This window comes from Apteryx rowi, unplaced genomic scaffold (assembly GCF_003343035.1).
Source record: "Apteryx rowi isolate R43461 unplaced genomic scaffold, aptRow1 scaffold_23, whole genome shotgun sequence".
NCBI lineage: Eukaryota > Metazoa > Chordata > Aves > Apterygiformes > Apterygidae > Apteryx > Apteryx rowi.
In genome coordinates, this window is record NW_020448641.1 from 3,598,150 (window position 1) to 3,615,089 (window position 16,940).

A 16,940-nucleotide genomic window follows, 5' to 3' on the forward strand; every position below is an offset into this window, starting at 1 on the left:
TTGTGAGGAGGTTCTTCTGTATTGTGGAACGTATCAGATTAAAACTGTATTTTATAGGTAGCTTCCACACATTTTCCAGAAGTTCACCTATATATGATAGTAGTAGGAGATGTCTATTTTCTGTAATTGGTGTCTTTAATTTCCCCTTGGTCAGTCTCCAGAACACTGGTTAGTGTATCTAACTTCACCCATGGCCAACCTCGGATGGAATTATTTCTAGGCGTGTTGCAACGCCATAGAATTTGATAATCATCACATGCCGGTTTTTCTGCAGAGCGCTGGAACTTTAATGACTTTCATGGAATTATCTCCGATTTATGCCTGAGCAACTGACAGGACCAAGAGTCTACTCATGTTTGCATATATAACGTAAAATTTGCTGGGAAATGATCTGAATTCTTTTCATATGAATAATGCTATTTRAAACCAAAATGGCTTGTGTACTCTACATGCTAGATCCTACAGCGAATTGCAATGCTGAACTTGCTGCATCACAATCATTTCCACCACGACACTTTGCATTACGATTTCACTGTTGAAAGATCTTTTTTAAATAGCTACCAGCTGGTAAGATAGCAAAGAACTGTGCTCAGAAACTGAACGAGTGTGAGTACTTATGTGTTAAATGTTTTCTTTTAAGATTTGCTCTAAAGCATTATAATCCTTTCTCAGTTTACCTTGTATCCAAGTAGCTAGGGAACTGCAAAGTAGATCATTAGAATGTGCCGCATAGACAGCTCCAACTGGAGGAGACAAATGTAATGATAATTTGTGCATTCTGTGTTTTGGAAGCTAATACTTCACTGTTACAGAAAACTATTTCTAAACTAGTTTAATATGGTGTGGTAGTTTTACCAGCTATCTATCTCTAAAGACAGTGCCACATTCCATAATACTGGGAATAAGCAAATATGGAAATTGCTAGAGTACCTAAYTTTCTTTCCCCGACACTTGGATTTAAATATGAACACTCGACGGGGCGGCTTGGATTATGATCYGAGTATTTTGCACATCCCTATTCTGCACATGAAACTGCAGAAGGATTAGCTCAAGAAAATACATTTGTCTTAGTCAAACGTGGCACATGGTCGCATTAGTATTTAGTAACTGATTTTTACCCAGCTGACTTCCAGCAAACCCATGTGTTTGACACTCCACATCTTTCTTATTAAGAAGCCTTAAATATTTGATTGTTAGGTAAAGATAAATTAATTTCAATGGCATAATCTTAGTTAAATAACTGTATTAATCATTTAGGAATGGTGAGGGATTTACTATTCTGCAATACGCTCAGATAAAAAGCTCCAAATTTCCTGCCCCGAGAAGCTCTGAATGTAGTTTTTTCGGTCAGTGTTGCTGCCTGTGTGCACCAGCATCTGAGCGAGCTTGGGCCAGTAGACGAGAGCCAGTTGGCTGAAATTCAATCAGGATACGACCGAGACAGTGATGATAGGTTACCAGAGCAAAGATTAAAGATGGACCTCCTGCTGCGGATGTGTGCATTTTTGAGGTCTGCAGTCCTGAAGAAACACAACATCCTCAGCTCCAGGCAGCGAGCACACCACACATCATAAGTGTCATCAGAGCTGCGTCTTTTACCTCTTTCTGAAAACAAGAGTCTCTTTCAGCTGCGAGCCTCGTGGTCAGGGCTCACGTCGTGGTTGTGTCTCACTTAGGTCCCGGCAAGGTGCTTTTACTGAAAGTACCTTAAAGCACTGTGAAACCCGAAATGCGCCCGAAGGCGCAGTGCCTTGTTAAGCGGCACATGCCTTGGACAGCGTGCACCACCGCCGCCGCTGCCGGCGTTCCTTTGGCTCCTTGCTCGCCTCTGGATTAGGCTTGACGGCCACCTGGGTTTGAGCACAACAGCCCCGATTTCGGAACGTTTGCCAGGTGCTAAAGCGCAATGAAAGCCCTTAACATCTGGTTATAAAGGAGCGAGAGGTGCTGCTTATGTTTGGGGGAACAGAACAGTTAAAAACTGTGCACTTAACATACACCAGGCTGTGGCATTCCTGCCTGTTCTCTCTCCCTCGACCTCCTTTTCCCTCCCGCTCCGGAAGTGGGCAAGCCGTGCAGGCGGCGCCGGCCGGCACCGCTGCGGTTGCCGCCCCGTGGTGGGGCTGGACGCTGCATCCAGCCCGTACACGGCAGGGCCCCCGTGGCCGCTGTCGGGCTAAGCAGGACCTCAGCACAAGAGAGTACGCACAGATGTTCACGTTTGGGTCCACGTGCAGCCGGCGAGCTAAAGAAATACAAGTTTATTAGTCTTTAATGCATGGGTTACTCACTTAACTTGTGTTGCTGTTGGAAAGCCAGGCAAGACAGCAGTGTCCTGCTCCCTATACACAACGCATTTCAGGTAACTAAATGTGTTTTGTTTCAGATAATAAGAGTTTAACCATAGGAGTGTTGATAACGATTCTGTGCCTTATTTTTGCTGGGTCAATCATGTATCTGAAAAGGAAGACTTTCATGAGATTGCTGTTTACAAGCAAAAAAACAACAATAGAGAAACTAAGGTATGAGCGTTCTCCTTAATTATAGTCTAATACAGGTTAGTAGAAAATAGCTGTAAACATGGCAGCTCTCACCTTGCACCTGCGTCACCGAGCGGTGTGAATATGATGAGTTACAAAGAGCCACCCTTAGTGAAAGCAGTCACGGACTTTTACCAGCAGTTATTACGAAGCATTTCTGCTTTACTTTAACTTTATTGATTGTCAATAAATAATGCACTTTTTGGCTACATATCTCTTTCCTTTCATGATAAGAAATTAAAAAGTAAAGGAAGTATTGCCTTGATTTCATTGGCTTGAAATAGTTTCATTATGTGATGTGGCCTTTTATTTAAACTCAGTCGAGTGAACTGAAACTTCCATAGTTGAGGTCATTACTGCTTAAATGTTAGATTCATTAGAATAGTCTCTTGGGTGTTACAAAGCTGCATTTCCACAGATTGCAAAAAGCTAATTTAACAGACTAGTGGTTTCAAAAAAATCAATATTTATTTTTATTCTGGCAGAGTGCTAGACAATTTTTACTTCCCTTGTTTACTATAAAAAGTCAGAAAGCCCTTGCAATATCTCATTCTGAAAAGACATTACTGTTTAAAACAATATTATAAAGCAGAGTCTTGTGTTCAATAAATATGCACTGTATTGCAGGTCTGTGAGTCCAGCAAGACCTTCCAATTCATCTGAGCCTAATCATGTTCATTCCACATCTCTCAGTAAAAACCTGATCATGAAGCCACAAAATACAACCATACAAAAGGTGAGTCCCTAAATAATATAAGAAAGAGCCCATTACATATTCTCAGTGTCACTGAAGTAATTTATTATAATGCAATTATTACATGATATCAATATCAAATAGAACTGCAAACATGTAAAATGGGAGAAGGTGTCGGATTCAAAATACATTTATGGTTTCCAAGTTGTAGATAGGTGGAGAAGTCACACACAGAAAAGAAATAGTTTAGCCTTGGGATACAGCCAGCCAGCTTACACCAGAATACAGCATCTAAACAGTGCCGGATTAGTGCTTGAACAGGACTCTGGAAGCTGTTAATTGCTTCTCTCTTTACAGCGGAGGTGTTGAAGGTAGATTAAAGCAGAGCAGAAGAGAAAGGAAGTGAAAAAGCCTAGATTTTAAAGCAATAATGTTTAAATCATCTCTTGAAAATTTTAACTATGTTTGGGGGTGGTGCTCTTTTTACAGAGAGATGGTCCAAGAAGGTTGCTGCCGTATCAGATCATTGACATTAGCAACCCTGTGAAGACRCAGGATTTACCACAATTAAAAACGCCACAGCGAGTCCTACCACCCCTTCCCCAGCTGCCGTGTCATCCGACTGTGCCTGAAAGGCCCTTGCCAGCTAACCCTGCTCTTAGGTTTGCCCAGGTAACCACTGATTTTCTTTTAGCCCCTCTTCTTCTATTTAACATTTAGTGTTTGAATATGTGCATATGATGACTAAGAATGAAGTGTGTTCTTGTCTTTCATACTGGCCTTTTTCCATAGTATTTCCTGTGTACAGGCTACAATATTAGTAATGTGGTAGAGATAATTTAACAAAGATGACTTAAGTTCCCATCTTGCTCAGGGAGGTTATATTGGTTTACGCCAACTGAGGCTACAATCCTAAAGTTTAGGATCCTGAAATCAGTTTGCTCCAGTGAAAAGACATAATAGGGAGCTTGTTTATATTATATATATAATTATTTATATTATAATTAATGATATTAATGATATTAAATGTTTATATTATATATGTATATTATAGGCAATCACAAGCTCATCTTGCCTGCTGTCCACCCTGAGGGTAAACCACAGGGTCTGCATTAGCCAGGTGCCAAATATGTAGTGTACCTCAGGAGGTAAAGCTGCAGGTGTTTTGCCCAAGATGAAGAAGTTTAGTAGCTTGACGTGGCTCTGTTCTGCTGAGGGTGTATAAATTTATCTTTTTTAGAGCACAGATCTGAAGAGCAAACTTGTACTTGCCCACACTATTTCATGCAGACATCCTGCTGGGTGCAAAGTTTAAATAGAACTGGGAACATTTTTTTGTTTTTGTAATAAGATACATCTTGAGGTCACATTCAGGGTAGATGCAGTTGTCTATATAGTTGTCTATACTAAATTGTCCCTTATCTTGTCATTGGTTGCATTTGTAGCATGACTGTGTCTTAGCAAAGGAGCCGTGGTCAGGCATCCAGCTATTTCCGTTTTATATAGACATTGTGCTATTTTAGATATAGTACAAGATTATACATAAGTGTATATCGTTACTGCCAGGCTGTCTTAAATGAGTAGCATATTGGTTTGCTTGCACATACCACAAATCCATACTCAGAGCTGTGCCTTGGGCGACTGTGGCCATCTGTATACAGCCAGGATGTCTCAGGGCAGGGCACCTTCTTCATGCAGCACTCCTGTGACTGTCACCCTTTCCCAATGATTTATAGGAGCGTGTGGCTATGATGAACGTTGCTGAAACGCAATGTTTTGAAAGGTGGCTGTGAAAAAACAAAGAAACAAGAAGGGAAGAGACAGTGCTGAGCTGCCATGACAGTGTGCATAAATACTATGACRGCAGAGAAAGTACATCTAGTTTTAGTTTTGACCAAGTCTGAACATTGAACCACTTAGGTGGGATCAACTTTAAGTGTGGACAGTTTATTAAYTGCATTCAAATTATTTAAGCTTTTCCTTCTTCCCTTTTCCATCTTGCTAGTTATTTATTTTCCATTTCAGGGGAAAGGGAAATATTGATTCTTTCTAAAATCAGTTTTATAGGAAATCTAAATTAGTACTGTTATCTTTGTCTTTAACTCCAATGGTTTCGTTGTTTCTTTTCTTGCATTCCTTAAAACATTTTGCGTATTTCACATTGGTGAAGATAAAATTTTTCAAGTATAACTCCTCTTCAGTTTCTTAATTAAATGGTTATTTAAGGAAAAAAAAAATTAAAAAAGGAAAGAATTCTCCTCTAGCAACTTGCCAGCTTACGCCATCTCCCATTAGCAGAAGGCAGATGAAGGAAAGGCTTTTCAGGAACACGCTTCCACTTTTCGTTCYGATGGTACCTCTGTATCTGCCCGGCCTGGCATTGCATGGGAAAGCAGCCTAACGCACCGCTGCAAGTCATATTGCCAAGTGCCTTCCCCTTCAAATCCCACGTGAAGTGGAAAGTGGAACACCAGACCTCTAGTACTGTCACCACCAGAGAGTGACAGATCTGAAACTGCCCCAAAGCCTTTCAGCCTAACAGCTCACGTTAATTGTGGCTCTATACAATCAAGCAAAATACTGGTATTTCCAATTTTCAGTCGCTGTGCGAGACAGAAGCAGGACAGACGGGATCAGCTCTAGTGAGTTGCCATTAGAGAATAAGCAGAAGTAGCTGCTTTTGAAATTATGCCCATAATGTCAATTCAAGATTGTGAGAAATAGCTACTTTTTATACTGTAGGAACACAAAAAATGTTGTATTGGCAGAAAAACTTTTCTTCACAGTTTAGCTATTTTACCCCCCCCCACATACCCCATCCCCCCAAAAAGCTCGGAGGAAGTAAATTACCTTTAGAATATTTTTGGTCTAATTTATATGGATATTGCTTAAAGCATTGCCTCAACACTAATCTCTTGGAACTCAATTCACTAGGTCATCTATAGAAAGCACTTTAAAGATCATTGCTGCACTCTTAATGCCATCCAGATGCTCAATACCGCAGTATAGGGCTGAACAAGCGTATCTGAAACCATTCGCTGGCTCTCGTTTCACGTCTGCCGCTTTCTGCTTCGCCAGGCTGACAGGTGTATTTAAACACAAGCTACTTACCTGCTGGCCTCTGGACTTGGAGTAGTCCTCGGCTGCAATCTTTGACTGTACCAATATTCTCCTGAAATTATAGTTAAGCACATGCAAATACCCTGCAGAACGAATTCCCAGAGAGCTACGGCACAGCACACATTGTAGACTGTAAAAAACACATATTTTCCCTTCTAGGGGCTGTCGAGACAGCGATGAATGGATAGTATTGTACAATATATTGTCCTTTCAGATGCAAGTAAAACAGTTTTTTTTTTTTTTTTTTAAAAAAAAAGCAAAGCTAGCAAATAAACTGCTGTCAAGTTTAATATTTAACAATCTTTTGACTGACAAACACCTTTTTCTTCTTTCAGCTGTGCTCACAGAGCAAACAGATACTTAAGGGCCAGATTCACACTCAGTACAAATCAGCACAGCACAACTGAAATCAGTGAAACACCGCAAGTCTATACTGACAGGGATTCTGCCCGCACAGTCGCATTTAATCACTGGTTTTTCTTTTACTGTTTGTATTCAGCCGCAGCCTCTGATACTGTCAACATCTTATCACTAAAATATAGCTCATATTTTACAGGTCATCTTTATCACGGGAAATATAGCTTGCTATTTTCACTCTTCCCTAGTGAGCTTGAGCTGGGTTCACCTTCTGCCCCAGTAATTCTTGCTAATACCTCTCCTTTGAGTTGGATGCCACCTCCAACGGGCCTTCCCCTCGGCCGGCTAACACACGGAATCCCGTTAAGTTCCTCTCCCAGTAGGGTGAGGAAGATGCCCCTCCGTGCCCAGTGCCTTTCAGGCAAGAACCTTCTCTGAGGTGCTTATTCAAAACATACCCCTGAAGCAAATTAAAACGTGATATACCTGACGTCTTTGTAGCAGCTCAGTATTACGAGAATTAATTTTTCATTTTTCTTTCTAGCATAGTTGTAAAAAGATCTAGTGCCAACACTGAAAAGTATACTTCTCCRAAAACAGAGTCTGGGTGCATTGAACGCTAAGTTACTGATATAAAATTGGACAAAGAAATCTATCCATAAGCTCTCTGTGCTGAAGAACAGAAGCTCTGTAGAGAGAAAAAAAGAAAAAAAAAAAAAAGGGAAAAAGCAGAGAACTCACGTAGTGAAGCCTTTATCAAAATGCCACCCAACAGTCAAGCTGCACTTCCTTTTTGGAAGAGGAAATGTTGGCCATGAGAAGCAAGAAAACAAAGGAACGTGCAAAACCAGTACTGAAAAGCTGATTACTGAAAAGGATTCATGAGTAATTCATGCTTTGGGCTGCTCGTTTGATTAAATCATTCAGAGTTTCCTCAACGAAATTACACCGGCAAGCTCTTCTTGTTTCTCTTTGGTCAACTTGACTATTAGTTTACTATAACCTTATTACTAAAGAGAAAACTAGTCTGAATTTTTTTTTTTTTTTTTTTTTTTTTAAGCGAAAACATGACCGTGCAGTTCAAACAGTAGAGGGATCTGAAGGAAGTTTCTGGATATATCAGAGAGTCTGTGTGACTTGAGCAAGTCATTGRCTCTGTCCCAGTTCTTCATAATGAAAACTTTTCCAGCGTTGGCATAGTTGATCAGATATCACAGCAGTGCATTAGGCAGCTTCATTATCTCCATACCAAGATTTTTAATACAGAAGCTGATTTTCTGGGGCAAACCATCCTCCTTTAACCAACCATGTAGTTGGTTAAAATTCAGGTTAAATGAAAATCATTACTACTTAGACCTTTTCATTCTAGAACACCTTTTGAAATTTGTCATCTTGCTCATTTTGTAAACTATCTTTTTTTCATTAGATGACAAATAGACATGTCTTTCTCCCTTCTTCTCTTCTTTTTTCTAAGATCAGTAAATCTTTATGTTACTGTGTGTGCAGTGTTTCAAGGACCACGCAGAAGAGACATCAGCTCATGCCTGACAGCAGATGACTTGTGTTCTTTATTAATGAATCATTTAATTCCACAGAAGGAAAGCACAGCTGCAGCTCTAAAAAATTTCCACAAATACTCCCAGTTCAAACCAGACTCGAGCAGTTTGGTTCTGTGGTCATCGACATTTGCATTTTAAAGTCAGCTGTAGGATTTCCAGCTTTCTATAAAATCTCTTTTACAATTTTATGTATTCAATCTATGTTTTCCTTCATTTACCACCACTTAATCATTAACATAGATACACCCAATATTTCTGAAATAAAGAATAAAAAGAATCAACATCCCTACAATATACCCTCAAACCTTTATTTTAACATGTAGATACCTGTTTATTGAAAATATGTTAAGGTTTACTCATTTAACTGTGTCTGGCCACAACTACGCTGAACTTACCTTTGACATAACATGTTTTTCATAATAACAACTGAGTTATGTCAGTTATAAAGATTAATATGACCTTGTGTTCTGTAACAGGAAACCCACAAACCAAACCCTCCTCGGAAGCCTTTACCTGCAGATCCGCTGACCAAAACCCGTTACAGCGGTGCSTGCACACCGGCGCCTGCACAGCCGAAAGCTCTGCCTCAAATCACTCCCGTCAGGTTAGTTCTGCTCATCAAAATCTTTGGCTTGATTTGAAGCAGCTTCTTCAATGAGAGCTACAAAATGTCTTAGAGCAGATCTGCTATACTCTTGGAAAAAGCAGCATCCGTTAAGCCTAATTTTAATAATTCAAGTAAGAATTCAGATTCCCTCCGTCACTTACATAAGCACATCAGCACGCTGTTGTCATGCAGCAGGTACTGAGCAGTTCTGCAGCCAGTGAAACCAAAGCCTGGCTTTCAAGTTTGTCATAAATTTGATTACATGCAAATTCTCTGATGCCTAACGAAGGATGAGCTCATGATACGATGGAGATATAGAGTTTCTCTGATTTTCCCGGCCCACATAGTCTCATGAAACTTATGGGGGCACAGTACTGATTGGGCAGCTAGCTATCCTTTTGTCAAATTTTGTTGAATTTTTGTTTAAACTAACTACTGAGCCAAAACTAGCACCCTGGTAAGCACAGACAAGTAGGGCTATATAAACCTTATTTCTTTAGGAAAACAGATTAAAAATAATGAGCTTTATTCTAATTGCATATACATAAAGAGATTATGCTGTAACTAGAGCTGAGAGCTACGCAACAAACATTTTCTGCTTGCTCCTAAAAAAATATGCGGTATTGGACTGCTTCTCAGTGAGAGTATGTCAGCATAATTGCACTAGCTTCCACAGAACCATGAGAATTTATGCTAGATACAAAAGTTTGGCTCTAAGCATCTGACTTTCTGTTTACACAAACTGCTCAATAAATACAATTCCTTGAAAAAGAAAGGAGTTAATAAGCACCATTTTCGAGAGAAAAAAAGCTCTTTCAGAAAAAAGCTTAATTACTCAGGAGACCTACAGAATTAGACTGTCTGAATATCAATCACCAATAAAAGCAGTTTTCCATCCACACATTTCACAGTGGAAGAACATCAGTTTATATCATCTGAAAATATAACCTAAAATATTCAGAAAACACAAACTGTACACTTCCAAAAAGGGACGGTTAAAAAGTCAATCTTGAAGTGAAGTAACTATTCCCCACTGGAGGAGCAGACTATAAAGGTGTAATCAAGGCAGATCTATAGGTTCAGATTCTCTCCACAGTGCATGCAAGACTGTATATGGTAAGTCTGTACATGAATTATTTCACCAAATCAAAGATGTTTTCATGGCAGGAATTGCTTATAAAGAAATTTTGCCATTACTTTATGTTCCAGTGTTATCAGAAAGTAATCCATTTGGTAATGGCACAGAAATATAGCATCACCAAAGATAAAAGGATGAGGAATGCAGAAACCTCATTATATTAAAATGAATGTGTGTGTATATAGATATATGTATATATCAGAATGCATAGTGAATAAAATGGATAGGGGACTAAGGAAATGAGGTAAATAACTTTAAATAGTAATAGCAAAGACTTTTGTCTGTTCCATCATAAACACAAGAATTGTCTGAAGAATTTGTGACTTTTTTGATATAAAACGTGAACTTTGACCACTAAGCAAGAATGCTGTCAATCAATCAGTGCAATCCAGCTAGCTTATATGATGAAAATTATGTGACAAGATGATTTTTAAAGTACGTACAGTCCCTAAATAAATACATGCAAGAGACAAACAGTTTGGCTGTAGCTCACAGTGCAGACTGCAGTTCTCAGTAGCACAAAAAGGTCTAATATTCCTGCCGCAACTTCTTTTGCGGTACCTCTTTGGATACCCAGCTGACTGAACAGTAATGTTGTCAACAAGATTGTACTGAGGAAGATAGATAGGACTGCTACCTTATTGAGCAATTACTGATAGCAATTTAAAAGATTTTCTTCCAACTCTTTTTAGTAGCTGAGCTCATTCCCCACTTCTTTTAACTGGGTATTTGATATGCTGAGACTTTTTAAAATTGATTTTCCCAGGACCATAGCAATTGTACAATAAGACTCTAATTACTGAGCCACACCATTTCCCAATTACTCTGCAAACAAATATCTAATCTTTGAAGAGTTCCTCYTGCGATTTTCATGCATTTCTCTGTGTATCTAAGATTTCTGGCTTTGCTACGGGCTCAGCTGCAATACTGTTACCTGTTGTTTACACAGGGATTCTAATTGCTTTAAAAAACAAAGGTTTTGAAGTCATTCTTATTTTCTTACCCAATAGTCTTCAGTTTCTTATGAGTAAAAAATGAGCTCCAAGGAAGATAGGGGTAGTATTTTAAGCCACAGGAATTCCACTACTGCAGCACTTCTCAGGAAAATTAAAAATAGAATCGAGGTAGTTTCTTAATACTTCTAGTAAAAAGACCGCAAGGGCGAACTCTGATCAAGTCCCTCCCTATGAATTCTGTACCCTCGAATAGGATCTTCTGAAAGCAATACCATTGCACGCTGGCTACCTGTACGGCTTTGAACTGACTGCTGCTCTACAAGATTAAGCAGCATTTCTGAAGGGCTGCAAAGCTGATGAGCACCTGTCAAACTGAAGAGTTTAAAGAGCAACACGTGAAACACTGAGCCATCTTATTTTGCTGGCCAGACAGCAATTAATTAACACAGGAACTCACGTGCCTGAGAGCAGCAAAAGCAGCCTGCCGCTACCACTTGAGAAGTTTAATAACAATTTTGTGTTTTCTTTCTTTCCAACAGACCTGCTCCTAAACATCCCCCACAGGTACCCAGGTCCAGCAACACTGCTGATGTGAAATGAGTGGAAAACCGGACACCTTTATTTYAAAAAGTGAAGACAGAAGTTTGCACTATCTTTAAACTCCAGCTGGAGTTCATTTTTAATGACAATACTTAGAATTTTTAATGTTTAAAACAGCATAATTTTTAAGGATTCTGAGCTACTGCCTTTGGTGCTGTGCTGTGCTATGGTGCTCTGTATACTTGCTCAGGTACTTGTAAATTATTAATTTATGTTGAATATTTATTACAGTGCAGTGCRCTGTAGTAGATATTTTTACCATAGCTGAGTTTTCCTAAGAAGGAAGCCTTTTTTTGTAATATTTTAGTGAACTTGAATAATTCTGCTCTATTGGTCCTACGTAGAGTGTTTAGTTTTGATCTGTTCTTTATAAGCAACTCCATCTCCATGGTTTATAACAAACTTTTTAATACGTACATCAGGGTAAAACCTCTTTTCTGGAACACAGTGAAATGCCCGATATCTGCACCCGGATGTGTAGCATCGAGATTAACCAGAGTAACACTCGGTGTTAGCAGTCGTACTGTAGTTTCAATTTTCATGTTACTGTTTGAAAGAAATCTGTGCTGAAAGAGCATTTTTGACAAGTTCTCTTACCGAAGAAGTACTGTATATCATAAAACCATTTTGTAACCTCATTTTCCTCAACCACACTACGGTTAGTACATACTAATGCAGATATCAGGCCTTCCAGTGTCATTACGTTTTTGATGCATTGGTATTTAAAATCAATCTATACTGTGTACGGTTGTACCATCTCACTGTGTTGTATAGCTATACGGTTTAGACTACACTACATTACACATGGGGGAGGGGGAAAGCCAAGCATTACAAGGAATTACACTTTGAAAATCAACTATTATTTCTTTTGCCTCATTGCTCTGCTTGTCAACTGTATTTTGCATATTTACTACTGTTTTGTATTTAACTTCTCAAATATTGTTCTGGGTTTCTTACGTTTTCAAATCAAAATACATACATAGATGTATGTTTAGTACATAGATATTCTAAGATGCAGAAAAAAATCTCCATCTCTCTTTACTACATACATTACATCTCATCTCTTCTGTACCTTCTCATTAGCACTGCTGAATAAAGTTATTTCATATATGCTGTAATAAAAACAATTTTCAAATATCAATTAAAATAGAGGGATCAGGAACTATTACCTTACACAGGTTAGTTTCCTAGTTGTTTGTAGTTTTTTTTCTTTAAGCAAAAATAAAAGCATTGATAGAAACTTGGATTTCATTTCAGTAAGTGTAATTGTATTTAGTTTTCCTAGAAATATAGCAGTCATGTTTATGGATAAAGTAAATAAACCAAAATAAACCATAGTTTAGTTTGTAACTTAATAGCAAAATAAAACAAAATTAAAATTTGCTTCACAAAGCAACCATAATAGAAAACACCAGTGCATTTTGTACTATGTGGAGAATTACTACAATAGTAGGATGTTAATTCATCCTAGGCTTGGCAATGCAGTTGAAAACAAAATTTCCAGGTGACATGAGAACATTTAGAAGATGCTTTTTATGTATGTGAGATATTTGCATTTAAAACATTTTAACTTCTTCTGTCAACAGTAGCTTTGTATCTAGAATGGGGGGAGCCATCTCAATACGCAGCAGAAAGAAATGATCTCATTTCTTTTCTTTGAATAGGCCATTTTTAGAATGCCAAATGATTACGCTGTATCCACATATTTCTGAAAACAGCTGTAAGAGATTCTTAAATCGCAAGGTGAAATTGTAAGTAGTAAAAGAAGAACGCGAAATTAGGTGACGAGAAAGTTTTTAATATCTGATTGCATCTAAAGCTAGTGCCGTTTTTAGATKAAACCGCCTAGATGGCCTTACTAAGCGGCTTGTATCCCTCAAAGAGCCCTGTAGCTGCCGTTAGTACGTTCCTGAGCTTTTGAAGCGCACAAGCATCAACACAAGCTGCCCAGCAGCACCTTACCTGCCACTGCTAGAGGAAGGCGAAGCTCAGCCATTCTTCAAAGGATGAGGAGCGAGAGCCTGGGGCTTCTCCAGCTGACCAGCAGAAGCCCYGAGGCAACGCGGCACCATTAACAAAATACCCTTTTATTGTCTTTAACAAGTCATCTCTCTCCCCAGATAATATCTGAAAAGTTTTTTTAACAAGCTGTGAACTAACTACTAAAAACCGCTCAATAAGCAGAAAAGTATATGTCAAATTTATTAACTATTAACGCTTTTCTAAATTAAACAGCTGAAGCATATGTATGCAATGACTTGGAAGGTAGTTTTATAGTTACRAGTGTGAGATTACATGTATATATCATCTAATGGAGTTGCTATCTTAGGTTATACATGGACAAAACTAGAGATTTTTATACCTTTTGAAAAAAAAAATCCTAATTCCTTAGCTGAAACAAAAAACAAACTGAAAACATTCTGAGAAATGACTACTATTACTTGAAACGAACAGATGGTAGTTACTGACACCCTACAAGCTGAATTTTATTTTTGAAGCAAAACTGAGAYGGAGGTATGATGTATAGAACAGTCATATAATCTGGAATCTGCGCAATTAGCAGATATGCAAATTTATTTATACATACTCAGATGCAAAATTCTACAGGCAGAAAAGATCTGTAGCTTTTGGAGATTAAAAAAAAGCCCATCAAAYAGTTCCTTCATTTTTAGTTCAGTTTTTTTCCCCAGGATGGGAGTAGTAGATGGTGGTGTCAGTTGTTTTTTAATATATATGCAAAATTAGTGATTAGACATGCAGATTTCATGCAAAATTCCATTGTGAAAAYCAGATGAATGGTTTTACATTCTCAAAGACAGTCTAAGCAGATTACCACGGGATGCATCAGGATGTGAAACGTCAACGTTTGCTGCTCTRTGGTAGCTGCTCATTGTACGTACCTGTGGCAGCTGGTTTCGAGTAAGTGCTGTCAACACAGGCTTTTAGGGCTGTTGTAACATGTACATCTACCTCTATACTCAATAAACTTCAGCTTTTAAATTACCTTTAACAATTAAGATGCATCACCCTTTAAATAATACTTAATCTTTTATGGAGTTCAATTTCTCTTCTTGAGAAAGAACAGAACATCGCTAAACATGCTGACRGCTACTCTTGCTGTCGTCTTCTTCCACGCACACTTTTCAGCCTCCTGCCTACTCAATAGGAGATGATGCAGTTCCCGATCTAGGTAAGTCCCCCTTTCAGAGGCAAGGAAAGGGCACAACGACGTGCTCCCTAAAGCAGTGCATAAAAAACGCTATTATGCTAATCAATAGAACAGTAATTACAAATCACCATAATGAGAAATGAATAAATATGCAAAAATAAAAAGCAAATGGCGTGCTTACCTTCCTTCTCCTCCATCAAATCTCTCAAGTTTTAGTTTTCCTAGATTTGTTTTAAATAGCTGTCAGTTATCAGAGAGCAGCAACATTATTTAAGTTCATGGTATCCCTTTTCAAAGGCCCAAAATTTTCAACAGATACATATTTTTTTTCTTAGTTTCAATTCTGATTTCTTCTGATCGTTTGAGTATGTAATATTCTCTTTTACTAATTTCTAATTATAGTACTTTATTTTTAAATTAACTATAAATTGCAATGTWGCAGTAAACAAATTCATTCTCTGCAACACAATGTTACAAACTCAGTAATGCTAAAACTYATTCTACACACAGACCATCCTTCCAGATAACTAAACTACATGTTGCCAACAGAGAAAGCTGCCCCCATGCACTAGCATCCCTCTTCACAAAATACTGTTAAATGAGAGAGAAGCMTTAAAAAATTAGAGCATATTGAGATAAGAGTTTTAAAAGCTTGGAATTCAGTCAATTCAGAGGGAGAACCCCCAACAGCATCATGATGACAAACATTTCTCTTCCATTCCCCTCTCCTGCCTTTTCTTTTCACAAATGAGATGTTGTTCTGGCTTCAGGTTTACTCCTCTGCACAATGGCTGCTTAGGGCACTCTGAAAGGAGAGCGATATGCAGGTGGTGCGTGTCTGTACAAAAGAAAAATGAATTTTTATCTCTTTCTTACATGTCCTACTTTTACATACCTGAATTTATATCCTTTAACATACCTATGAGTACACATCTTCCCAGCATAGTCACCTGTGCACAAGAGATGCATCAGCCTAAGAAAAACTTTGTTTATTTTTAAATAAAACATTTAGAAGTGACCCATGACTGTAAACAATCAGACTGTAAACAACCAAACTAAGAGAATGAACAGAAATATTTTAGAAATGTGTTAAAGCAGGATATCTAAAAATACAAAGCATATTTTCATTCGAAAAAGTGCTATTGTTAAAAAATGATGTAGCTGTGGTAATTTTAACCGTTTAGTATGTCCCTACAGACTGCCTGACTCAGTATGAACACAGACTAGAGTCATACAAACCAGCATACTAGTTTTATGCACCATTCATTTATAATACTTAAGTTCAACTTGCTAAATTTTTCAATCTTTGCTATGTAACAGGTTTTATCAATGTAACAGGTTTTGACTTATGTATGCATTTCTTACAGAATCTTCTGTTCAAAGGTGCTTCAAGTGAACACGATCTCGTAATTCAATAGCTGAACAATCTGCTTACTGTTAAGTACTATCTCTCAATAAATATGTTCTTAATTATATTTGGTTTTGCCTATGTAATTACCCTAATTGTTAATAAAATGCAAGCATTTCCTCAACATAAAATATATCATGCTAAGAGATAAGGGCATCTTTCTTTGTGCAAGTTCTCATTGCTCTAAATACACATATGAAATAAAAAAAAACCACTATGGAAGAGAGTGCATTTTTTCTTGTATATATGTTTCATTGCTACATCACTGCTATTTATGTATGCAGATATTCCCAGAACATGTTTAAAATTTTCCTTCTGTTAAATAATATAGAAAAAGGAGAGAATTTGCTAAATAATTAAAAAAAAAACTCAGTTAAACCAGGAAAAAACATCCCATTCCAAAAAAAAAAAAAGAAAAAAAAAGAGCTAGTAGATGCATGGGCTATTCTGCAAACTGAAAACATAGAAAGAGGTAAGCACCGAAAGAGCAAGTAGTAGAGAGAGAGAATAAAAAGTGACTACCATTAAGCAGAATGTCTAATACAGCAGTCTTTGCTCAGGTGATTACAGAGCAGAAATTTAATACTGCAGAAGTAGCTTACCTGTTTACCAGAACCGACTTCGGGCAAGTAGACTAGACAGGCCACTTTTCAAGATGTTAAGTATATAGCATTAAGTGGCCTTGCATTTTCTGCTTTTCGGCTATGTGCGAGCATGCCAGCAATTTTAAAAAGCTTCCAACTCTCTGCCCTGCGGGTTTTGGAAACCTTGTGTCTGCAGAGGAATCATCAT

The 16,940-nt window shown here is 38.1% G+C and overlaps 1 protein-coding gene across 2 annotated transcripts in view; it reads left to right on the forward strand.

Annotated features, from left to right (window-relative positions):
• Positions 1-16,330, forward strand: part of ADAM12 (ADAM metallopeptidase domain 12) — a 180,807-nt gene extending 164,477 nt beyond the window's left edge. The window contains exons 18-23 of one of the 2 annotated variants that reach the window (XM_026065683.1): positions 2,387-2,522; positions 3,168-3,276; positions 3,724-3,906; positions 8,747-8,874; positions 11,511-11,761; positions 13,236-16,330. In XM_026065683.1, the coding sequence (XP_025921468.1) occupies positions 2,387-2,522; positions 3,168-3,276; positions 3,724-3,906; positions 8,747-8,874; positions 11,511-11,571 (617 nt within the window). In that variant the 3' untranslated portion in view covers positions 11,572-11,761; positions 13,236-16,330. Of the gene's footprint in view, positions 1-274; positions 744-2,386; positions 2,523-3,167; positions 3,277-3,723; positions 3,907-8,746; positions 8,875-11,510; positions 11,762-13,235 lie in introns of those variants that run through there. The other variant, XM_026065684.1, reaches the window with a different exon arrangement.
• Positions 16,331-16,940: the final 610 nt, after the last annotated feature.